Consider the following 24,663-nt stretch of genomic DNA (forward strand, 5'->3'; position numbering starts at 1 on the left):
CAAGGGTGTAATGCGGCATGTTCAGTTAAAGCCACTGAATAAACATGCAGCTCACTGTTGAAGCAGATATGGGATTCTAGTTTAACAAACAGCATCATAAAAATTTTCAAGAGCCGTCATTTCCTAGGCCAGTGGAGCTCTGGAGTGTCGTTGCTGCTGGATGCAGAGGGAGCACAAAGAATTTATTTCCAAAATGGCTGCATATGTTTGAACATCAGCACTGTGTGGGCCGTATGTGAGATGCCTAATGATGTTTACCTCCTGTTTCAGCACAAAACCCACCATTTAAAAGGGAACACCTCCCTTCTCTCAGCCCTTCTGTCAGCTTGTAGAGTGATCATGAGATAGAAAGGGCAAAGGTTATCCAAAACGTGTGGCTTCTCCAGGTCACCAAAGAGCTCACATTCCCATACTGGACCCTTTCATTATCATTTGGGTTTTAGTTCTGTTTTTAATGAAGGAAGCTTCTGTAATATGTGCTGGGGGGTGGGGGCAAACAAGGGCCCTTCTGAGAAAGGCTCTGTACTTGGGTACTCTCAGGTGTCTAACTAAGAGAGGCTTAATTCATATGCAAACAAAACTATCTGCTTGAATCCAATGGCAAGGACAGGGATCCTTTTCTGCCCACTCTTTAGCCACCTCCTCTCTTCTCTCCTGGAGCCCAACTTTTTTGCAAAGTCCACAGAGGAAGGAAGAGGATGCTTTTACTACCAAGAGAACCACAATAACAGAAGCAGGCTGAGGGGAAAACAATCTATTGCAAAATGCACCTTGGTTTGTTTGGGGGGGAGGGTTCCCCTACCAAATGCCCTTTCACCCTCTCTACTGCCTTGCATCAACACAAATGCAACAACTAATAACCCAGCCTATCTCATCCAACCTCGTTTTATTTCATTAGCAATTCTCTTTGGCTTTCTATAGCAAGAAATGGGGCTGTGCCTATTTTCTTCTCCATTTCAGAATCTAGAGCCATTGCAATCGGCAAGAATATATATATGTTAATCGCATTTATTTTTTTGCTGTGGAGAATTGTAAGGACTACTGATCTGACAGGAAGCCGTTCCCGTTGTCTGCAAAATGAATTGGTCTTATCCGAAACTAACCAGATACATTTTGTTTTTTAGTTTCAAAAAAAGTAAAACAATTGAGTACAAAGGACTCCTGGTTTTTGGTTTTTTGCCTCTTTCTATTCCTTTCCCAGGCCAAGCAGCTTCAATTGGTTTTGGCTGCTGCTATTTTCATGAGAGCCTTGTTCCATAGAGTTTAAAGGTCATTTGCTCAGACAGATTAAAAAGTTTATTCATACGAAGTATCAATCAATAAAAGGCTTCATCGCAAAGTTCAGCTAAAGGAACTATTTCCAAATGAAGGACAACCTCCCCGCTCTAAAATCATAATCATAACAAAAGAAACCCCCTCTTTCTTGTGTAAAACGCCTCTTATTTCACGGCACACCACCATCGTTCTCATCATCACATATTGAAAATGATTTTATTTTATCCATTTACATTTAACTTGATATAAACGTGTCGAGGGGGAGGGAGTCAAACCATATGCTTTTTTTAATAGTAGCCTCAAACATTTATTAAAGAAACCCAAAAATTCCATAATAAATAAGCACAGACAGGTAAAGTTTTTTTTCTTCTTCTTCTTTTGTTTTTTTTTTAAACATATCACAAAAATCGACCAGTATGTAACAAGAATGCTTTATCTACACAAAACATCCTATTTTCACAGTTTGTTCATTCTTCCGAAAGAGCTTCTTCTGTTCTCTGGGAGTGGACCAGCAACATGCAGAAAGGAAGGGGAAAAAATAGCTGATTGTTGTGTGTTTTATTTTATTTTTTATCTGTACAAAGTCTTTTTTTTCCTTTTTTTTTCTTTTTGTTGGGTTGGAGATGTCTTTTTAAGTCCACGTCCGCCAAGAAGGTCTTTGTGGGGACAACCACCGAAAGAAAGGAAAAGAGCCACATAATTTTTTGCAATGGAGATTGTTCTAGAAATCAAAAGGAAAACTGGGAGGGTGGTGTTTGAGGGGCAAGGGGACAAGTTTATCTTTTATAAAAACCTCTTAAATTCATTCCACTCTCCTTCCCCCTTCGCTTTTAAAAACTTTTTTCCCTTTTCTCCCCCTCCCCCCACATCCTCATTCTTGCCTCACAGCCCCCCAAAAAGGGTCAAGCTCGCCCTTTAAGAAAAACCTTCTATCAAAAAAAGAAAAAAAAAATCCTTGTCACAAACTTGGATCATTATATAGAGACTATCTATCAGTAGCCCCCAAACTTTGCTCTTTCAGGGATTTTGCACTTCAGCTCCCAAAATCCCAGACTTCTGGCCAACATGGCTGAGGCTTCTGGGAGCTGAAGTCCAAAATCTCTCAAAGGGCAGTTTGAGGAGCACTGACTATATATATATATATATATATATATATATATATATATATTCAGTGCTCCCAAAACTGTGACATTTAAGAGATTTTGAACTTCACATTTTGGACTTCATTATATTTGAGATTTTGGACGAGGTACATATATCTTGTGGGTTCTTGTGCTTTCTCTTCAAAATTAAGAAGCCTAACAACAGATCATTCATGGTTGTGGAGTTGGGTTGAAGGGAGAGGAGGGGAAGAAATCAAAGGAGGGAATGCTGGGAATTGTAGTTTATTGTGGCACCAGAGCTCTCTCTGACAGAAAGCTCAATGTCTCACAAAACTACAGTTCCCAGAATTCCCTAGCATTGAGCCAAGGCAGTTAAAAGTGGTCTCAAACTAGGATTATTTCTGTAGTGCGTTCTAAAATGGAGGATGTTTTGGACAGAAGGTTGAAATGTAGGCCATAAAACAATAAAAGCTAAAAACATATCACTATAAATCCATGCTTCTTAGTCATGGTCAAAGTGGAGGAAGTTTTGGAACTCCTCCTGGACAGAAGGTTAAAATGTAGGCCTTGGCAATATAAATACATTTATTATTATTAGCTTACACATTGTAAACCACTTAGGGAGTGCTTAAGTGCACTGCTAAGCACTATACAAATGTACTTGCTATTGCTGGTAAAATAAACACTAAAAACACTCCTCTATCTCTTGAGGGGCAAAAACAAGGTGGATATGGGGGACAAATAGTTGCGATTGTGTATATATGTGCACTTGCTTGAACATGGCCACATAGCCAGAAAAACTATGGATGCCGGCCACAGATGCCTTCGACTTCATAGTGTGTGTGTGTGTGTTGTGTGTTTTTCTCTTGCCCACAAAAAAATCCAGTCCACTGCTTCCAGATCCTGAGTTCGACTCCCTGTTTTATTCTTTATTTTGTTTCAACCACCTTCACCACCACCCCTCCTTTTGGGTTGTGTTGTTGTGGTTGTTGGTTTTACAAAATGGCGGCGGAGGCCTGGCTCTGAGGGGAAGAAAAGGGCGGGAAAGCGTGAGGGAGGGAGGGAAAGAAGGCGGCGGAGGCGTCGTCGTCGTCGTCGTTGTTCTTGGGGCGCCATTAGGTGAAGCTCATGGAGACTGTGTGCTCTAGCGCCTTTCGGCGGAGGGAGGCGATGCTGGTTCCCCGCCACACGTCGCTGCTGTCCGGGGAGCTGCAGAGCTGCGGGGACCCCGTGACGTTGCTGGGCCCCTGCAGGGAGGCGGGCACCATGCCGGGGAAGGCGGGCTGGTAGAGGTGGGACTGGAGGCCGGCGCCGTTGGTGCCGCCGAGGCTGTTGGAGAGGCCCATGGAGTTGGGCGGCGGGCCGGCGGCCAGGCTGCACTGCGAGAGCGACTGGGCCATGGCCTGCTGCCTGCCCAGCGCCGGCGGCAGAGGCAGCTGCGACACGCCCGGCATGGCGGCCGCCGCCCAGCGGGTGTCGTTGGCGTGGAAGGAGCACAGGCTGTCGCCCATGGCGGCCGCGGCGGCGGCGGCGGCCGAGGGGAACTGGGGCAGCCCCGGCGTCGGGAGCAGGGTCCCCGGGGCGCGGAACACGTTCGTCGTCTTCTTGCGCTTCTTCCACTTGGCGCGGCGGTTCTGGAACCACACCTGGGCAGGGGAGGGAAAGAGGAGACAAGGAAGGCAGAAAGGGGTTAATAGGTTGAGGAAGATGGCAACCCTAACTGCGCCCTCCTCGCCTCGCCTCGCCTGAGAGAGAGGATTCCTTTTCCCGCCCCTCAGGCGGCCATTTTGTTTGGCGCCCAGATTTGCCCACGCCTAACTGCCTCAAAGGAAAATGGGGGGCGTTCGAGGGGAAAACTGAAGGGACATTGCCAAATAAAAAAGTTTTAAAAACACTCCTGTACATGAAAATGCGTCTTGGTTGTGATCCAAAATGGAGGACGTTCCATTTGGAGGAGGAATTCCTCCTTCGCACAAGGTTGAAGCCTAGACTATGACAAAATAAACGCTAAAAACACTCTTGAGGAAGTAGACCTTGGTCCAGGAAAGCTCTTGCTGCCATCTTTTTTCTTTCAGTCTCAAAGATCTCTCTCTACATCCCTGATTCTATATAGACTGACAGGGCTATATCTTTGGATGCTAAAAAACTCATGTCACTATTAATCCATGCTTCTTAGTCATGTTCCAAAATGGAGGACGTTCTGTAATTCCTTCTGGATAGAAGGTCGAAGTGTAGGCCGTGACAAAATAAAAGCTCAAAACCACTCATATTGCTATAAATGAATGCTGCTTAGCCATGCTCCAAAATGAAGGACGTTGTGGAATTCGTCCTGGACAGAAGGTTGAAGTGTAGGCCATGACAAAATAAACACTAAAAACACTCTGAGGAAGTAGACCTTAGTCTAGGAAAGCTCATGCTGCCAACTTCTTTAAGTTAGTCTCAAAGGGGCTACAAGATCTCTTCACACACTATTTCTACAGTATGTAATACACACACATACACCAATGGCATATATATGTTTGTCCCTGGCTTCTGTCTCCACCAAATGCATCTGAAGAAGTATACTTAGGTCTACAAAGGCCCAAGCTGCCAATGTCTTTCTTTCAATTAGTCTCAAAGGGGGCTACAAGATCTCTACATCTCTGATTCTATATAAACTGAAACGGCTGTGTCTTTGAATGCTAAAAACATCACTATAAATCCATGCCTCTTAGTCATGCTCCAAAATGGAGAATGCTTTGGAATTCCTTCTGGACAGAAAGTTGAAGTGTAGGCCATGACAAAATAAAAGCTAAAAATACTTATATCACTATAAATTTATATTTCTTGGTCATGCTCCAAAATGAAGGACATTGTGGAATTCCTCCTGGACAGAAGGTTGAAATGTAGGCTGTGACAAAGGCTAAAAATATTCATATCACTATAAATCCATGTTTCTTAGTCATGGTCAAAATGGAGGACATTTTGGAATTCCTCCTGGGCAGAAGGCTGAAATGTTGAAAGACATGTCCTGGAAAAGGAGGACAGCTTGTGACTCTGGGGCCAGTGTGCCCTTCCCTTTGCCTGAGAGGACCACTTGAGGCAACCATTTTGTTGCCTTGTGCCTCCCAAGTTGTGTGGCAACCTTATCACAACCTTGAGAGCCATTATGGTGTGGAGGTCTTAGTACTGTATTGGACTATGACTCTGGAGAGCAGGGTTCGAATCCTGGTTGGAGTAGGGAAACCCACTGGGTGACCTTGGGCGGGTCACACTCTCTCAGCCTCAGAGGAAGGCATGGGCAAACCTTCTCTGAAGAAACTTGCCAAGAAAACCCTGGGATAGATTCTCCTCAGAGTCCCTGTACTTGAAGGCACACAATAGCAACAGCAAAGGCGAACCTATCTTGGGGTTTTCTTGGCAAGTTTCTTCAGAGGAGGTTTTCCCTTGCCATCCTCAGAGGCTGAGAGAGTGTGACTTGCCCAAAGTCACCCAGTGGGTTTACATGGCTGACGGATTTGAACCCTGGTCTCCAGAGTCACAGTCCAACACTCAATCCACCATCCCCACAAAAATGTACTGCTGTCATATACAGTACAGATTATTGGTTGTGATGAAGTAGCATTTATAGCTTCTGTGACACTTTGAATTTACTCCATTTTTAAAGCAGCCATATCTTTTCTTTCACCTCTTGACGACAGGCCACTAAAATTAAATTAAGAGGAAGAAGGAGACTTCTTAAAACAAAGGCCCACTCTCAAGTCAGAATGAAATAAAATATATTTAATTACATTCTGTAATTATAGTACTTGGTTGTTGTTGTTTTTAAAAAGCATAAATAAAAGAATTGTGTAGCAAGTTCTGGTTGTGCGGACTTCATTCAACAATCCTGTCATTGTTATTTTTAAAAAAATAATTTTGTTGCACCTATTATTTACTTTTTATTGGTTTAGATTTATTTAAGCACCGATGCCATTAGTCTTAAGAAGCCTGGCTATATATGAGACACCAATACGAAAGGAGGAAGTGACACTTTTATGGGGCAGTTGTGACTTCAGGTTGCAATTATTTCAACATGAGAGCCACTGAAGTCCTGCTTGTAATTAAGCTTTTCACCCAAATCACTAGCAAAGTAAATATGTTTAGAGTGGGATGTTTCTTTTTCAAATATACACGAGTGCTATGGCTTTCACTAGGGGTATGCATTAACACCTGAATCCCTAAGCCTTGCCAGCTCTTCATTCAGCCTAATTTATCTTGTAGGAAATCAGGACAAACCAATTTGTGGCTGAAATTTGTAAGAAAGCTCTTTTGCTGACCATTTGGATTCTTTGGAGTTAAAACACTACCAAATGATCAATTGATGGCATATGAAGGATGGCCAATGCAAACAGTGAAGTAAGCACATAGGTACCCTAGGCTCTACCCATAGTATGTGAAACACTTTTTCTCAAGATAAGCTATGCTTGCTTTGACTATATTATTAGTCCCATACATTTCAAGTCGCCCCACAGAATATACATCAGATATTCCTTGCCCTTCAAGGCAATGTACAAAATTGTCTGGTGTGTTAACGCCAGTGTCAGCACCTATATGTATTTTGCCTATATGTGTGTGCATGTGTGTATATTAAAAGGTAATTATGAGGAACTAGTGGTGCATAAGCTATTGCTTGGCATTCTCCATAGATCCATAGATGCATCCACAAACTGCATCCATATTCCACCTGTGCTGACCATGTAGTTGAGTACTACTCCATGGTTGGGTACTACTGTATGGTTCTCAGTCCCAAGACTAGGAAATCACATACATAGCTATCACTGACATCAAATATTTGCACACCTAGCACCCTATTGCAGATATACACCCAAGACAACAAGGGAAAACGTCCAGAAGTTTCCTTTAGTACTTTGGTACTAATATGACCATGCACTATACACCTGCATGTATATTGCTAGTTGGGTTGTCTGAGTGCAGTATTTACTTATTTAGTGTATTTATATCCTGCTCTTCAGACAAAAAAAATGCTCCCAGAGTAGCTTAAATTGTTAATTTGCAGGTTCCAATAGACAATAGCTCACTAGCATTCACCAGCCCTTTTCAGCCCAGTGGTTCTGCCACGACTAGTCCTGCTACTACCTGATGTATGTTATGCTGGAATCGGTGGGATATACTGTTATCTACATAAAGATGAAAGAATTTATGTTCTTAGATGTTTTCCCCCTGGCTTCTTGAAGACCAAAGGAATGTTATTTGCCTTATCCATGGAAATAAGACCCAAAAGATGGTCCCTGGACCCAAGATGGAATAGATCGATGCAATTACATATAAAGCTAGATTAATTGAAGGAAACGTCCAGATGCATAAAGAGTATGGAACCATGAGCTTTTCACCCAACTTTCAGCTGATTTGGCCCTTTATCAAGAATCTATATACCATATATATATAGACACACACACACACACACACCACGTTCAAATGGATCCCGAAATTTGTTTGGAAACAAGTATCTAGACAGGAGCCAACATTTATCCCCATCTCCAGCCTTCTAGAGAATCCAGTTGGATAGGGAAAGGGGGGGGGGGTATTAATTTGTTTTATATAAGCTTCCACGTTGTAGTTGTTGTTGAGTTGTAAAGGGAAAAATCATAATTCACTTCCTTTAGGGCGTTCTGCCATTTAAATTTCCTTCGGCTGAAACAAACTTTCACTGAGCTGTGGGGGGAAACGAAACATCTTTAGAGATTTACATCCAAAAGGCTGAAAGCTGAGAGAAGCTGACCTCTTTCCTTTCCCATTTTGGGGTTTTACAAAAAATATCGGGGTGCCCCTGGGAGTGAAGCCCCAACGCCTCGTTCGGGAGATGCGACAAGGACCTTGCATTAAAACCATTGCCTCCAAGCGCTTGGCCGCTGCTATAACCGGGAAGCATTTGGTTTTAGGTTTCCTTTGGATGCCTTCGTTAATCAAGCGAGCTTTCATCAGCCTCAGCTTCTGTTGTGCTCCTCTCTGCCAGCCGCTTCTGATTTTCCATTCAGCCATTAAACCCGAGCATTAAATAATAATAATAAAATTAAAAGAAAAACCCACCAGTCTGGCTTCCCTTCAGTATATCCTTCCTTGGTTAAGGAGGCTGAGGGAATGGTGCAAAACCAAAAGGATGGGGACAGCAGCCCTAAACAGACTTAAGGAGGTCCCAGGTTTAGGCTCCACTCCCGAACAGGCTCAGTTTAACTCCGGAATAACCTTACTTAAAATCAGGCTGCACGAATGGCCAAGAGACTCTTAAGTTCTCCCTTTACGTTTCAGTTCTTATTATTTCCTTTTCTTTGTCCGTTTAATTTCCACGCATGCATCCGACACACACTTCTCCCTCCAGGTTTATCCATTAGGTATCCATATTATTAGAAATCTTATTAGAAATAGTATTATTAGAAATATTACTCCAAGGATGGCAAAGGCAAACCTTCCCTGAATAAATCTTGTCAAGAAAACCCCACCCCATAAATCGGAAAGGATTTGGGGGCACACAACAACAACAGTAACAACAACAACACAAATGGAAGCCAGGCACAGATACACACACACACACACACACACACACACCCCAATATATATACAAGGGTGCTACAAGATCTGATTCTACAGACTAACGCGACTCTGTCTTTGAATTCAGCGACACAAATATTACAGATGCCTAATACTAAGATAATTTTAATCCTTTTACATGCAAGATTATTGTGTACGTAATTTATTTTACGTTGTGTTTTTATTATGCTGTTCCTACATGTTGTATTATGCATTGTACTGTAACACTTTGAATGCACATGGCGTTTGGTCTAAGCATTAAGAAATGATATATAATAAGCGAATTGATCACGTCTATGGGTTTAGTCTATAGGATGTTTCTGACCAGATACCTTTCTTCCCTAGATGGATCCGACCCCCTGTTTCCATTGTTTCCTGGCTTGGATCTTTCTCCCTTTTCCCCATTGTCTCGCTCTGCTTTGAAGCTTAGCTCCCGTTACTCCCTTGAGTAACGAATTCACAGGAACTTTAGTCTCATCCATGGAGGATCATGGCTCTGGCGCTAGATTGCGCCTTATCCGTCCCATAGACAAATCTTGGCTTCATCCCACTATATGCCCCAGAGCCAGCCACACTTTATTCCAAGGAGGAGGCTGAGGAATCTATATCTAATACTATACTACTATATTACTATGACGACTGCGAATTGGGTTGTATACCCATTTAATTTGTCCTCCTGCAGTCAAAAGGCTGCTAAAAAGAGAGGATTCATCTATTTCGACTTAGGGTTCGGTTTACTGGTGGCTCTGGGAGGCAAGCTCAGGGGCCCTTGCATAAAGCCATCCCATTGTGGAGGGGGAAAGGAGGGATATAAATCCCCTAAAGAAAGAAAGAAAGAATAAAAAGCAAGCCTAGCATTGAGTGGAAGGAGTCTGGAAAAATATCACCATCCTTTCCATGCATTCCTTTAAAGGGGAAAATATACTCAGCCCTGAGCTCCAAGGAACAGCTGTTAAGGACCCAAAATGTTATAGGAATAATAATCGAAAGGAAGAAAGAGGGATATCTATAGCTATATCTTCCTCCTCCCGGCCCCATATATATTTATATATACTGGAAAGGAAGAAAGGGGATTTATATAGATATAGATATCCCCTTTCTTCCTATCCAGCATAGATGGGGCCGGGAGATAGATAGATAGATAGATAGATAGATAGATAGATAGATAGATAGATAGATCCTCTTTCTTCCTTTTCCGGGGGAGAAAGAGAGGACGACTCTTGTTCCTTGATGTTTTAGGGTCCATCTTTATAAACCCTTTCTCTTCGCTCCGGTTTCCTGGGGCTGTAAAAGCCTCTCAATCAGCTGAAAATGACCGCGATCCAATGCAATATTGGATCGGAAACCGATCCAGTCGGGAAACCGGAGCCCGACCGACGAAAAGGAGTTTTTCCAAAGCCCTCCCTCCCTCCCTTGAGAACTGGTCCAAACTGGGAATCTATGACCCGCAATCCTTTGGGCAAGTTGTCCACCAGCAACACTATTGGAGAGTATTAATCCAAAAGACTGAGGCTCTAATGGAGTTTGCAATTTCCAGCTCTACTCCTTATGATCCCGGCTGTTCCAGTAATATAGACATACTGTAAATGTATTTGGAAATATATAGCCCGTTTAATTCCCCCGGCTATAAACGGAGGAGAAAGAAGAAGAAGAAGAAGAAGAAGAAGAAGAAGAAGAAGAAGAAGAAGAAGAAGAAGAAGAAGAAGAAGAAGAAGAAGAGAGAGGATATTACTTTCCCTTTTATTATTATTTTTGGGGGTCTTCCCCCCCTTCTCTCTCTCTCTCTCTCTCTCTCTCTCTCTCTCTCTCTATATATATATATATATATATATAATGAAGATCTCATTGGAATCCAGCTGATGATTAATGCGAAGATTTGGTCGGAAATCTAGGGAGCTGCATTAAAAAACCTCAGATCTCAGGTTCATTTCGCTCAGCCAGCCGTGAAACTCTAGGCCGAATTCATTACGCTTTAATAGTTGCTGGGAGTAGGAGTAGGAGAGAGGGAGAAAAATGCAATTTCTCATTCCATTAGAAAACTAGAAAATACTCTCGGCTTGTCCCTATTAAGACGTGGCAGGTGACACGGCCGAAGGGACTGAGGAGGGGGCAGGCGCGGTCAATGGAGCCCCCCAGGCCATTATTTTTTAGTGTAGAAAAGCCTCGAAAGGCTAAGCCTTTGGCTGGTGCAAGGAGTTATTCCGCTGATTTGCTTTTTATGTAAATAAAATATTGAAAGTTAATTAATCAGCGCGGGAGACTAATGATTATGCTTATTATATTGCCTTCGGATCGCTGTCATTTGCATGATTCTCGCATTGCTGCTTAATAAGCCGTCCCGGGTTATAAATAATTCCGAAATTGGTTTCTAATAATGGCATACTATAAAAAAAATTAAAAAAGAGAGAATGGTTTTTATTACACTCGGTCTGGAAAGAGGGTTTTTTTGGGGGGGGGTGGGAGAATAAAAAGGGAAAGGGAACAAGGCCTCCTCTTTTGAGTCGCTTTTTTAAAACACGTCGATAGGAAAATGATTTTAAACAAGAAATAATTTATTACACACTAAAGGAGCCTTTTCGGATCGACGTGGAGCCGAAAACTTGTGTAAACCAGACCCATAAAACCCATCCATTATTACTCTTCCGTTCCCATTCGGTCAAGGAGCAAAGAATACAATGAACTGGGAAGTAAATATCTTTTCCCGACATTTATTTTCCTTTCTTTTTTTTCTTTGCCCGCGCTTACACCAATCATTCAATCATCCTGAAGTGTTCATTAAGAAGGGTTATGTTGATTTGATTACTTTTTAAACTGCAGAACATTATTGTAAAGAATATTTAAATTGCCACTCGATTAAACTCTTCCACGCAGCCGCCTGAAGCCATTAACGGCGGGTCGGATTATGCGGAGGGCATTAAAGAGCCTTCCTTTTTTAATTTCGGAGGCAAATCCCATTGGGATGGGATTTTGGACCAGGGTCCGAAACACACTGCAAGGATAATCCAGTTTGAGACCGCTTTAACTGCCCTGGCTGAGTGCTAGGAAATCCTGGGAACTGTGGTTTATCGTGGCACCAGAGCTCTCTGAGAGAGAAGACTAAACGTCTCACAAAATTACAGTTCCCAGAATTGTCGGGACTGAACCAGGGCGGTTAAAGCGGTTTCAAACTGGATTATTTCTGCAGTGCGTCTTGGACCTAATTTACAAGGAAAGCTCGAAACCAGAAGAGTAAAATAGGGTTAAGAAAAGGCTTGGGTAAAGATTCTGCTCGCCTTTACCTGGAAAGAAAGGCAATAATCGAGGAAACCGATTATATTTTAATCTGGTTTTTCCCACTCAAGATTGGGAACCGTGGAAAACGATTAAAGGGCTTTTGAACGCATATTTATTGGGACTTCTGTATTTTATTTTGCTTTGCTACCGATTGAAAATTCGAACATGGATATGTATGCATTCATGAAACCAAAAATTAAATCCTTGAACTCTTCTCAATTTGCTTTTATTCCTTTTAGTATCAGTAAAAGGCCTAGGTGATTATTGGCTTGAGAATGGTCTCCCGCCTTCAGGGAGGGAAAAGAGAAACGGGCGAGGAATAAGAATTTCCATCCCATTTTATACATTTCGCTTCGTTGATCACATTCCTGATAATGAAATTGCTATCATTAGCCTCTGGAGAAACTTTAGTGCAGTTTAATAGACTTTCCTTTCGCTTTCCTCCTTCCAGTCCTTTGTCCAATTACGTTTTATTTAAAACCTAATTTGGTGTTAATTTTAAATAATTCATTTTGCATACGAGCTCCAGAAAAAAAGTGTGTCAAATAAATAACCATATTGTAAAGAAAACATAATATTTTTGCATATCAAATTATGATTTAATTTTAAAATTTAAAATAAAATTTAAATTTTAAATTTTAAAATAGAAAAAATATTTTATTTTACTTAATTAAAATTACTTTGGTTAGGTCTTGATGCCATAACCCGTTTTTGAATGGCTTCTATAAAAACTACACGAAAAAATAATCTAGGAATTTAAAACACTATTTCCTAAATCCTAAACTTGGATTCATCTCCTCAATAATCTTCTTTATTTTTAGACTATAAATAAATTAGAGTCTTATTTGCAAGTAAATCTCTTAGATTTCCATGTAACTACGTTCCTTACACGCCTGTTTATAATATCAAACTAAAGCGATTGCTGTATTTAACAAGTCTTTTTAAGGTCTTTTTTTTAAAAAAACACCACTAAAATAAAGAGGGATCCATGGAAATATAGTTCCAGTTTATTAAAATAGTTGTAATCCTTTCTCTTTAGATGTGAATAGTTTCAACTAGAATAACCCAAACTGGGTTTTTAAAAAAAGCATCAGAAAGGAAAACTTCAGGACAGCGGATAGGCGCTTTTATTAATCCGAGATTGAAACTGGGAGTCCGACTTTAGGAAAACTAGCAAGAAAAAAAGAGAAAGATCTCGATTTGAATTCTTTATGATTAATGCGTCCAGAAGTAATTTCCTTCTTTTCCTTTTCCTTTTCCTTTTCTGAAACGCATTAAACCTCTCCCTTGGTGAACTGGAAGCGCGGTTATCCAACAGTCCTAAACATGAAACGATAATATAACTAAACATGTTGTTGGGGCTGGGGATTTCACTTGGTCATCTTCCGAATATTTCTCCCCTCTCCTTTCCCAAAGGCCTTTCTGGGGAGACAGAGATCCCATTGAAATCAATGCCAGAGAAATCAGATAAAGGTGCCTGGGATCGTCCTGTCAGTCTGCTGCATTAGAAATCTATCTGCCCGCCTTGCCACTTTTATTATTGAATTGACGGAACCGAAATTCTCAGGTTGCTAGAAAGAAACCCAAGTTTGGCAAAGAGGCGCCTGAGCTGTTCAGTGCTGAAATCGGGCCGAAGGAGGGAAGGGGAGGGGGGATTGGCTTTTTAATTTTCCCTTTGAAAAAAACCCAGACAGTTCCACCTCCTGGCGACCCAAGCCTTTCTTCTCTGCAGTATCCTTTCCCTCTAACATCTGCCCTCTCCTCCTTAGGTCTAAAAAGCCTCTCCGCTTTTTGAGACAACGTCAAAGCAAAACGAAGACACAGCACAACTCACAATAATCCACGTTTGTTTCTCTTTGCAGTCTGCTTGGGGGAAAAAGCTTAGTTAGAATTTGTGTTTGCTAACTTTAGTCCTCTTTTTTCTTTCTTTCTTTTTTGGGTCCCTAGCCTGAGCAGCTTAATGATCCTGATTAATCAGTTATTGTTATTACTTTGGAAGTCATTTCAGGTCAGGCGGCTGTTCAATTACTCTTTGCTTGCGGGAGGGAGGGGAGGCCTGGTGGACATGGAAGGGAGGGAGGAAGGGAGGAAAGGAGGAAGGGAGGGAGGGAGGGAGGGAGGGAGGGAGGGAGGAAGGAAGGAAGGAAGGAAGGAAGGAAGGAAGGAAGGAAGAGGAAAAATAGGCAGGCAGGCAAGTGGTTCTAGAGTGAGTGGCCTAGTCGGGCCCTCATGGCTCGTGGTTGAGAAGGGAGGAAATTGATCATCGAAGGAAGGACGGAAGGAGAAGGGGAAGGGGGAAAGAAAGGAGGAAGGGAGTGAAAACAGGTAGGCAGACAAGTTTTTTTCTGGAATGGTCGGGTTGGGCCCCATGGATCCGTGAGTAGAAGGGGGGAAATGACTTAAAGGAAGGAAGGAAAGAAGGAAGGAAGGAAGGAAGGAAGGAAGGAAGGAAGGAAGGAAGGGGAAGAGAAGAGAACGGGAAAGGAAAGAAGGGCAGGCAGGCAGGCGGGGGAAACAGGCAGGCGGGCAAGTTGTTCTGGAGTGGCCTGGTTAGGCCCCGATGTCTGTCTCCCCGTGTGAGGGTAAAAGAAAGACACTGTCTAAACAATAAGGCACTGTTTATACAATAACAACACTAACAAAAGCAAGCTTATAGCACTTGCGTAGGTGAGGGAAGGAAGGAAGGAAGGAAGGAAGGAAGGAAGGAAGGAAGGGGGAAATAAGCAAACAAGCAAAATGCTATTGTTAAGCAGACGGACAACTTGTTCTGGACTGAGTAGCCGGGCTGGGCCCCGAAGGCTCCGTGGGTGGGAGAAGGGAAGCCAACGATCTAGGGGAGGGGAAGGAAGGGAAGGAAGAGGGGAGGAGAGGAGAGGAGAGGAGAGGAGAGGAGAGGAGAGGAGAGGAGAGGAGAGGAGAGGAGAGGAGAGGAGAGGAGAGGAGAGGAGAAAGAAAGAGGAAAGAGGTAGGCAGAGAAGTTTTTCTGGCCCGGTTGGGTCCCGATAGTTGATCTAGGGCAAGGCAGGCAGGCAGGCAGGGGGCAGGAGTGCTGCCGGGGCTGGTGGGGGGCGTGTGCTGGTACCTGGACGCGGGACTCGGTGAGTCCGATGCGGAGGGCCAGCTCCTCGCGCATGAAGATGTCCGGGTAGTGGGTCTTGGCGAAGCTGCGCTCGAGCTCGTTGAGCTGCGCCGGGGTGAAGCGAGTGCGGTGGCGCTTCTGCTTCTGCTGCCCGCCCTGCTGCCCCCCTCCGCCGCCGCCGCCGCCTCCTCCTCCTGCTCCCGCCGGCCCTTGCTGGCCCTGGGCCTGTCCTCCGGCGCCCTGGCCCCCGGGGGCTCCAGGGGGGCCCTTCTCCGGGTCCTTGGCGGCTGCGGCGGCGACCAGGGCTCCGGGCGTGGATCCGACGGCGGCGATGTCCTCCCCAGGCAGCAGGGTGGCCCCTTCCACTGGGTCCGAGTTGGGGGCCAGGTCTCCCGGGTGGCGCCCTCCGGGCTCGGCCCCTCCGACGCCCAGGCGGCACTTCACCGCCTCCCGGTGGCCCAGCAGCTCGGCGGCGTCCTTCATCCCTAGGAAGGAGGAGGAGGAAGAGGAAGAGGAAGAGGAAGAGCAGCCCCCTCAGACCCACTGGACCCAGTTCCTCCAAAGAGCCCCCCAAGACCCCCATGTATTGCCCTCGGGCTTGGAGCTACAGACAGACCCAGCTCCCGACTAGATCAACTACCATCGATAGTTAGAGGTATAATGGATACAGGAACCCCCGTGTATTGCCCTCAGGCTTAGAGAGAGAGAGAGAGACAGACAGACAGACAGACAGACAGACCCGGCTCCCAACTAGATCATCTATCGTCCATATAGATATAGATATAGTTGATATAGGAACCTAAATTTATTTCTCACAGGTTTAGATTTATAGCTCTTCCCGACTCCCAATTAGAACATCCATAGGTATAGATAATATAAGAACCTAAATTTATTTAATACAAGTTTAGATCCAAAGCTATGCTCAGCTCCCAACTAGATCATCTATAGATATAGAGATAATATAGGAACCCAAATTTATTTCACACCAGTTTAGATCCAAGGGTATGCCCGGCTCCCAACTAGATCAACTATAATCTATAGCTATAGATATAGCTGATATAGGAACCCAGGTTTATTTCACACTGATTTAGATCCAAAACTCTTCCCGGCTCCCAACTAGATCAACTATAGATGGGTATAAATAATATAGGGACCCACATTTATTTCATACAGGTTTAGATCCGCAGCTATTCCCGTTTCCCAACTAGATCACGTATAGATATAGATACAAATGCTTTAGACATAGATATACATGATATAGGAACCCGAATTTATTTCACTCAGATTTAGTGAAATAAAATTGGGTACCTATATCATCTACATCTATATCATCTATAGCTGTAGATGATGTAGTTGGCTAGAGCTAGACCCGGCTCCCAACTAGATCATCTATCATTTATATAGATATACATTATATAGGAACTCTAATTTATTTCACGCGGGTTTAGACCTAGAAATAGAACCGCTCCCAATTATTAGATATAGATGTAGATGATATAGATATACATACAGGTGACATAGCTGTGCGCCGGGTCTAGATTTAGATTTAAATCTGAATGAAATAAATTTGATATCTATCCACAGGCATCTATATATAGATATAAATGATATAGGAATCCACATTTATTTCATTCAGATTTAGATCTAGAGATAGACCCGGCTCCCAATTAGATCATATCACTAATATATATATATATATATGTATGTATGTATATGTATATGATTTAAAGATATAGATGATCTAGTTGGGAGCCAGATCTAGATCTAAATCTGAATGAAATAAATTTGATATATCTAGATAGATCTGTCTATTTATCTATATCTTCTATATCTATTCTAGATATATCAAATTTATCTATATAAATAAATATAGTTAGATATAGATACATGTAGATATAAGTATAGATATATCTGAACGGGTGACTGAAGAGTCGGTCCTTTCAGGAGAAAGCGGGAAAATCGCTTAAAATAAAATAAAACAACGGAGGAAGAGAAAGGATAGAAGGAAGAAGTGGGAAAAAAGGAGGGGGGGAAACAACAACCCGGGCATATCCCACCGAATTATTTTTTTTGAGGCGATGTTAAATCAAATTAAACTTTAATACAGTACAATTACTTTTAAAGAAATTAGCCCATTTAGAGGCATTAAGGCGAAATGAGGCCCAAATTGTCAATTTCCTGCGCTGAGCTTCTCCTCCTCCGCCGCCGCTGCCTGGGTTGCAGAGGCCGATGGGGGGCAGAGGAAGAGGGGAGGAAAGGAAGAAGAAGAGGAAGAAAAAGGAGGGAGGAGGAAGGGAGGCGTTTTGGGGGGCCAACTCACCGAGCCGGGCGTCCAGGAGGTCGGCGTGAGAGAGCATCGCGCACCGCTCCAGGGCGAAAGCCGTTCCCCCCCAAATTTTAGCGGTTGGGTGGGGGCCTTTTTAATAAGAAAACAAATAAAGTTGCACTAGGGCTCGGGCTCGATCCCTCTCCCTCTCTCTCCCTCTCTCTCTCAAGATCACATAGATTATATATATATATATATATATATATATAGATCGCCTAAATGAAAGAAAATTCGGTGTGTGTCTTGCATTATAATGTCCTTTAGAGAGACGGGGAGGTGCTTAACACTCCAGTGAACCCGTCAGCAGCTCGGAGAAGGGACCAATCAGGAGGGCGGCCGGGAAATGTCAGCAGCGGCGCCCAAAGAAGCCCCGCTCCACCCGCTCCACCCGCCCGGACACCGGCCCCGGCGCCGCCACCAGCCCCAGCCCCAGCCCCAGCCCCAGCCCCAGCCCCAGCCCCGGCATGGGCTTCCCGAGGCCCTGCTCTCTCTCCCTTAGGCCGAGCGATGGCCTGGGAGGGCACCTGGCCCACCCCCACCCACCCACCCATCCCTCCTTCTCTCTTCTTCTTCTTCTTTTATTTCTTCTCTCTCTCCCCAACCCACCCACCCATCCCTTCTTCTCTCTCTCTCTCTCTCTTTCTCTCTCTCTTCTTTTACTTCTTCTCTCTCTCCCTCTCTTTCTTTTCTTAACTCCCCCTGATCGAAACGCAACTCAGAAAAGCCAAGGCACAAATATATTTGGGGGTCTGAAAGGTTAGATGCAGGGTCTTCGCACCACAAAAAATTCAGGACCCCCTCAAACCCCACCACCCGTCTCTCCTTCTTCTCTCTCTCCTTCTTCTCCTCCCTCTTTCTCTCTCTCACCCTCTCTTTCTTTTTTTCCCTCTTTCTCATCGCACGACTCAGAAAAGCAACGGCGCAAAATATATTTGGGGGGGGGGGCATGAAAGGTTGGAGGCAGGGTCTTGGCATCACAAAAAGTGAAGGATCGCCCCCCCCCCCCCCCGCAATCCATCCCTCCTTCCCTCTCTCTTCCTCTTTCACTTATTCTCTCTCCCTCTTTGTTTTCTTCTTCTCCAAACAAAAGTGACCTCCTCCTGGTGGCACGGGTTGAAAAGGACCCAGAAAAGCCAACCCAAGGCAAAGGCGCATATATACAGTATATAAGGGGGCTTGAAAGACTGGAGAGTGACCAAATGGCCTGCCCGCCAAGAAGGACCATACATCCAAAAATGGAGGACCCTCAACTCCATTCCTCCTCCTCTTCTCTCTCTCTCTTTTCCTCTTTTCTTTATTCTCTCTTTTTCTTCTTCTCCAAACAAAAGTGACCCCCGGATCCCATGAGTTGAAAAGGACTCAGAAAGCCAGCCCAAGCCAAAAGCACAAATATAGCTTGGGGGCTTGAAAAACTGGAGGCAGGGTGACCAGGTGTCCTCTCCGCCAAGAAGGACCAAAAAAAATGGAGGACCCCAACCCACTCATCCCTCCCTCTCTTTGCTTCTTATTCTCTTTTTGTTTCTTCTCCTGACCAAAGTGACCTCCTGATCTAAAGAGTGGAAAACAACTCAGAAATTAATAAATACAATATTCAATATTGGGGGGCTTGAAAGAGAGGAGGCAGGGTGACCAGGTGTCCTTCCCGCCAAGGAGGACCACCCACCACCATAAAGTGGAGGACCTTCCAGGAGGGAGAATGTATGTATGTATGGAGGATCTGAGCAAAGAAAAGCCACAGAACGCTCCTGGAAGTGTCGATTGACGCTTCTGAGTCCGGCTTGAAATGATGGAGGACCTCCTGGTGGCTCCAAATGATGGAGGACTTTTTGGTATCGCTCCTGGTGGAAATGGAGGGCGGAAAGGAGGACTGCTGGCCACCCTGGGAAGGGTCTGAGTGTGAAATGGCTGGGATCTTGGGTGTCCCTATGGAGGGAGGGATGGGGCTTTCTTTTCCTTCCCCGCCCCAAATCCACAAAGCAACCCCCCCCCCCCTTTTCCACCAAAACCTTTGCCTCTGCTTTGAGGTTTTGGAAGAGGAGGGGGGGAGAAGAGGGATGGCTTTATTGATCTCCAGTCCTGGGGACCAGCCTTGGTTGCAAAGAAAGCATGCAAAGGATTAAAATGCAGAGTCTCTGGACACCCGACAATGACTTTTTTGCACTGATTTGGGCCCTTGCACCGTGCTTTGCCTCCTTCATATATTTCTGCAGCAAAGATCTCAACTCCCCATGAACTATACATTTGAATAAAATAGAAATAATCCCAGCTGTTGTCTTAGATTTAAGGCAAAGAGGGCAAAAGAGATCTCCAGTCGCCTCTTTGCCTTCACTTGGGGGAAGTTTACAAGCTCAGTTTGCCTCCAAACTAAATTTTAAGGCAGTAAATAAATGCTTTTGTAAACATATACATAAACATGAACATAAACATGAACCCCGACCCGAATTCCCTCCCTGATCCGTTGCAACTATCCCAACAATTCCAAGGGCTTTTCTTCTTTTCCTTTTTTGCACAAAGGGAAGCGAACCATTCCTAATGTTCTGATTTTTCAAAGCCAGCCAACAACAAAGTTTAGATTAGTAATATATTTCTAACCAGAGTAATTTTCAAGATCATTAGGCATTTATGTAATTAGTGCCAAATCTATAAGCTTTTATTACGATTATTAGAGTAAAAATCAGTATAAATTTGTACTAATTTACTACTGTTTAGAGTCGGCTGTCAAGGCGAGAGGTTCTCGTTGTAAATGATAACGGGGGGGGGGGGGAATTAAGTGCAAAAAGAAAAGAGAGGGGGGGAAAAACCCTGTGCCGTTTCTGATCCGTTCCTAAACAATCCGTTTCAATTGTATTTGCAGCAGAACAGAAATGGCCTTTTCAAGTTATTTGATTCTCTCTCCGTTTTCTCCCCTTCTCCCCCGCCCCATTCCTCAGAAGAAAGAGAGAGAGAGAGAGAGAGAGAGAGAGAGAGAGAGAAAGGGAGGCATTGCCACCAAAGCCAGCCACAATGAAAAGTGATATTTCCTCCTTCCATCTTGATTAACATTGATTTTTAATTCGGAAAGTGATGCAATTAAGATTATTCATTTAGTACAAAAATCAGGCTTATTATACGTAAGCCGCCAGCTCCCTGGAAGCCAGAACTTGGGTGTGTGTTGTGTGTTTTGTGTGTGTGTTATATACATTTCATAAAGTGGGCGATCCTCCGTTCAAGAACAAGGGGGAAGAGAGGGCTGGGGGGGGGAAGCAACCCCTTCACCCCAAAAAGTACCATCTCTAAGGATGCCAGGGGTATTTCTCTTGGCAGAAGGACGTGGTCTTTATTGGACCTGGGGTTTAGGATCAAGAAGGGGGGGTCCCTATCCTGTAGTAAGGTGACCCAAATGTCCGAGGAGGACCAGGCACCGCTAAATGGAGGACCTTCAGGAGAAATGCAACCAAGAAGATACGCTCCCAGAGCTATACATCTCCTCTTCTTCCGCTCCTAGACCTATAGATCCGTGCTCCAAACCCCTTTGGAATCCCTCCTGGACAAAAGGTTGAAATGGACTTGTCCTGGCAATGGAGGGCGTCTGGTCACCCTGATCCTATAGGGGCCAGGGTCCTTCCAGGGGCATGGTACCCATCCAGAATGGCAGGAGGGAGAGGGGAGGTTTCCACCCCGCCCCTTGCCTTCCAGTTTGCATCCATCTCCCTTTGGCACTTTTTAAAACTAGGACTGGGAAGAGAGAGAGAGAGAGAGAGAGAGAGAGAGGGTCTTCCCAGTTTACTAGGGTTTTATGGGTGTTGGGTGATGGGAGATGAATCTAGGATGCAATGGGTAGGAGATCAAGACCATTTCCCCCTCCTTTTAATGCCGTTTTGTCCTTGGCTTCTCTTTTCCTCACAATTATTTATTTAGTTATTTATTTCATTTATTTATGCCACCTTTTTCCCCAGAAAAGGACTCGAGGCGGCTCACAAGATTTAAAAAAAAGACCACTTTAAAAACTTGACCACAATTTTTTTTAAAAAAAGCCATGAAAATCGTCGGGTTAAAGCAGTACACAATGAGTATTTGAAACCCCATACGGAAGTTTTGAAACATAACTAAAACACACACACACACACACAGTGTGTAGAGAGATCCTGTAGGGCCTTTGAAACTCGTGTCAAAGGGGCTGCTACAAGATCTCTCTACCTACCGATTCTAGAGACTAACATGGCTATATCTTTGCTTTAAACCCCCCCACACACACACACGCGCGCGCCATATAAAAATGCATCTGAGGAAGTAGACTAAAGCCTAGGAAAGCTCATGCTGCCAATTTCTTTCTTTCAGTGAGACTCAAAGGGGCTACAAGAGCTCTCTATATACCGATTCTAGTGACTAACATGGCTATATCTTTGAATAACTAACTAAATAAACAAATAATACCCATCTACCAGTGGTGGCGTTTTAAAAAGCCTACCCGAATAATAATAATAATAATAATAATAATAAGTTTCTTCCAACTATGAGCCTATGATTCTACTATTTTATTCTCACAGGCCAAAGGAATGAGGCCCAGCCTAAGCCTCCCCCCTTTTCCAAAGACTGGAAGCCAAATGGCAGCCCCTTTCCCACTAGGAGATCGCCCCCAAGGAGCCAGGGAGGAGGGCGAACTGAAGATGCTGGCGGGGGGGGGGTCCTCCTAATGGGAAGAGGCTGCCATTTGCCCCCCCCCCCCCCTTGGCTCTCTCCTCCCCTCTCAGGCTGGCCGAAGAGGAAGGGCTACAAGCGATTCATGGAGAGCATCAAGTCTCCTGGAGTTCCACAGATGAAGCTAGAGCCCAGTTTCCTCGGGGGGCTCTGCAAAGTGACCCTGGCTTTGCATAGAGCCCCTTCTTCCCAGCCTAATTCCCTGGGTTTTGTGAAGTCGAAGGCTTTCATGGCTGGCATCCATAGCTTTTTGTGGTTTTCGCAGCATCTGTGGCTGGCATCGTCAGAGAATACTGGCATGGAAGTGAGCAGGGTTAAGAGTTTCTTCTTTCCTGTTAAAGTTGCCCAGGTGTTTGTGGATTTCAATGGCTTCCTTCTGCATTCTGACCTGATAGTTGTTGGCACGTTCCAGAATTTCAGCATTTCCAAACAGCATTCTATGCCCAGGATGGTTTATAACAAGTTCTGCTACTGCGACTCAAGGAACACAAGAGACACCGAGGACTGAAAAACACTAAGATCAAGACCCAGCAAATGCAAATGAAAACCACTCAGGGTCAGGGGGTTTTCCCAGCAGACAGCGGATCTCTAATTAAAGAGACACAAACCCTCTTTGCATATCCTCCCTCCCTGAGGCCTTGCCATTCAACAACAGAACTATACACAGATTAACATGGAAATCACTCTGTCCAGCCCAGGGCCACGCTCTCTGTCTGTCTGTCTGCCTGTCTGTCTGTCTCTATCTCTACCCCACTCTCTTCCATGCCAGCATTCTCTGAAGATGCCAACCACAGATGCTGTGAAACCGTCAGGAATAAACTCTTCTAGAACATGACCCACATAGCCGGAAGACCCCACACAAACCCCAGGTTTTTATTCCTTCCTTCCCAGTGGGCCCCCGAGAGCCTTAGCCTTCCGCAGAGCCAGTCCTGGGCGTCCTCCCTTTAATGGGCATCCTGGGAGGCATCCTGGCTCTATGCTGGGGCTGATCCATCTCGCTTAGGAGCGGCGGGGAAAGGAGGCGCAGGAGGCGCAGGCGGCGGCGTGATGGATGGCGCGCTCCCTTTTATGACTTTTCTATTGCTCTTGATTTTTATAGCAGGATAAACAAACTAAATCATTCCTTCCGAGGCTTCAAAGCGCCAGGGGCTGCGGGGGGAGAGGGAAGAGAGAGAAGGGTTGGGGGGGGGGGGGAGAGAGAGAGAGAAAGGGAGGACCCATGCTTGCATCCGCACCGCAGATCATAACCCGGTTCTGTCCCACTGGAACCGAACTATGGCATTTGAGGCATGGTCCTTGGTTGATTGGGGCACCAGACAGAAAAAGACCCTCAGAAATCTTCCATGGGATGATGATGATGATTATGACGATGATGATCATCATCATCCAAACTGGAGAAATAAATGCGGCTGGATCCCGCTTGACTGGAATTGTAGGCAAGGTGGTTAGTAAGGGCGCCAGAGAGCGAAAGGATCCTCTGTAATCTTCAGTGGGATGATTATTATTATTATTATTATTATTATCATTATTATTATTATGGGCTGCTTCCACAATGGAGAAATAAATCCGGTTGGATCCTGACTGACTGGAATTGTGGGCATGGTGGTTGGCTAGGCCACCAGAGTGCGAAAGGGCTTTCCCGAAGTCTGCCTCCGCACTGGAGCATTAAACCCGGTTCGATCCCAGCTTGAACCTGCCACTGAAGAAGGAGGGGGAGAGAGGAGGAGGAGGAAGAATTCCTTGCTATGGAATTCTGGGAAGGGGAGATGCGTCAGCCAACCCCCGAGACCAGGATTCCAGAGCATAGAGCCGCCAGGGGAGAAACCGGGTTATTTCAACATTCAACACGGAGAAATGTACGTTACTGTACTTAAGGCGGAAAAATAAAATGCACAGATATAGGATGGGTGACACCTGGCTGAATGAAACTACGTGTGAAAGGGATCTAGGAGTCCAAGTAGACCACAAGTTGAACATGAGTGAACAGTGTGATGCGGCAGCTAAAAAGGCCAATGCTATTTTAGGCTGCATCAATAGAAGTATAGTGTCTAGATCAAGAGAAGTAATAGTACCACTATATTCTGCTCTGGTCAGGCCTCACCTGGAATATTGTGCCCAGTTCTGGGCACCACAATTCAAAAAGGACACTGAGGAACTGGAGTGTATTCGAAGGAGGGCGACTAAAATGGTGAAGGGTCTGGAAACCATGCCTTCCTTATGAGGAGAGAGGTTGGATTTCTCTTTGTGTGGGATCTGTGTTGTGTAAAAGCAGAAAGAAAGAGAGAGGAAAAAGAGGAAAGAAGCCCAATCCCTCCCGAAGCAAACCAAAAGGATTTCCAGGAGGACGGACCCGGCGGTTTCCC

General features: G+C 44.6%; 1 protein-coding gene across 3 annotated transcripts; it reads right to left on the reverse strand.

Moving 5' to 3' along the window:
• Positions 1 to 3,220: 3,220 nt before the first annotated feature.
• On the reverse strand, positions 3,221 to 17,654 carry LOC149323951 (homeobox protein orthopedia). 3 transcript variants are annotated; one of them, XM_089512922.1, is made up of 4 exons: positions 17,618 to 17,654; positions 15,564 to 15,782; positions 15,301 to 15,527; positions 3,221 to 4,024 (listed from the first exon to the last, which is right to left on the reverse strand). In XM_089512922.1, the coding sequence occupies exons 1-4, from the start codon at positions 17,652 to 17,654 to the stop codon at positions 3,494 to 3,496; spliced, it is 1,014 nt and encodes a 337-aa protein (XP_089369048.1). In that variant the 3' UTR covers positions 3,221 to 3,493. The 3 variants fall into 3 exon arrangements, with proteins under 3 accessions (XP_089369048.1, XP_089369057.1, XP_089369038.1); XM_089512931.1 differs by having other exon boundaries at positions 15,301 to 15,464; positions 15,516 to 15,782; XM_089512912.1 differs by having other exon boundaries at positions 15,301 to 15,782.
• Positions 17,655 to 24,663: the final 7,009 nt, after the last annotated feature.

This window comes from Sceloporus occidentalis, unplaced genomic scaffold, assembly GCF_023333645.1.
Source record: "Sceloporus occidentalis isolate IW3139 unplaced genomic scaffold, rSceOcc1.0.p SCAF_1, whole genome shotgun sequence".
Classification (NCBI taxonomy): domain Eukaryota; kingdom Metazoa; phylum Chordata; class Lepidosauria; order Squamata; family Phrynosomatidae; genus Sceloporus; species Sceloporus occidentalis.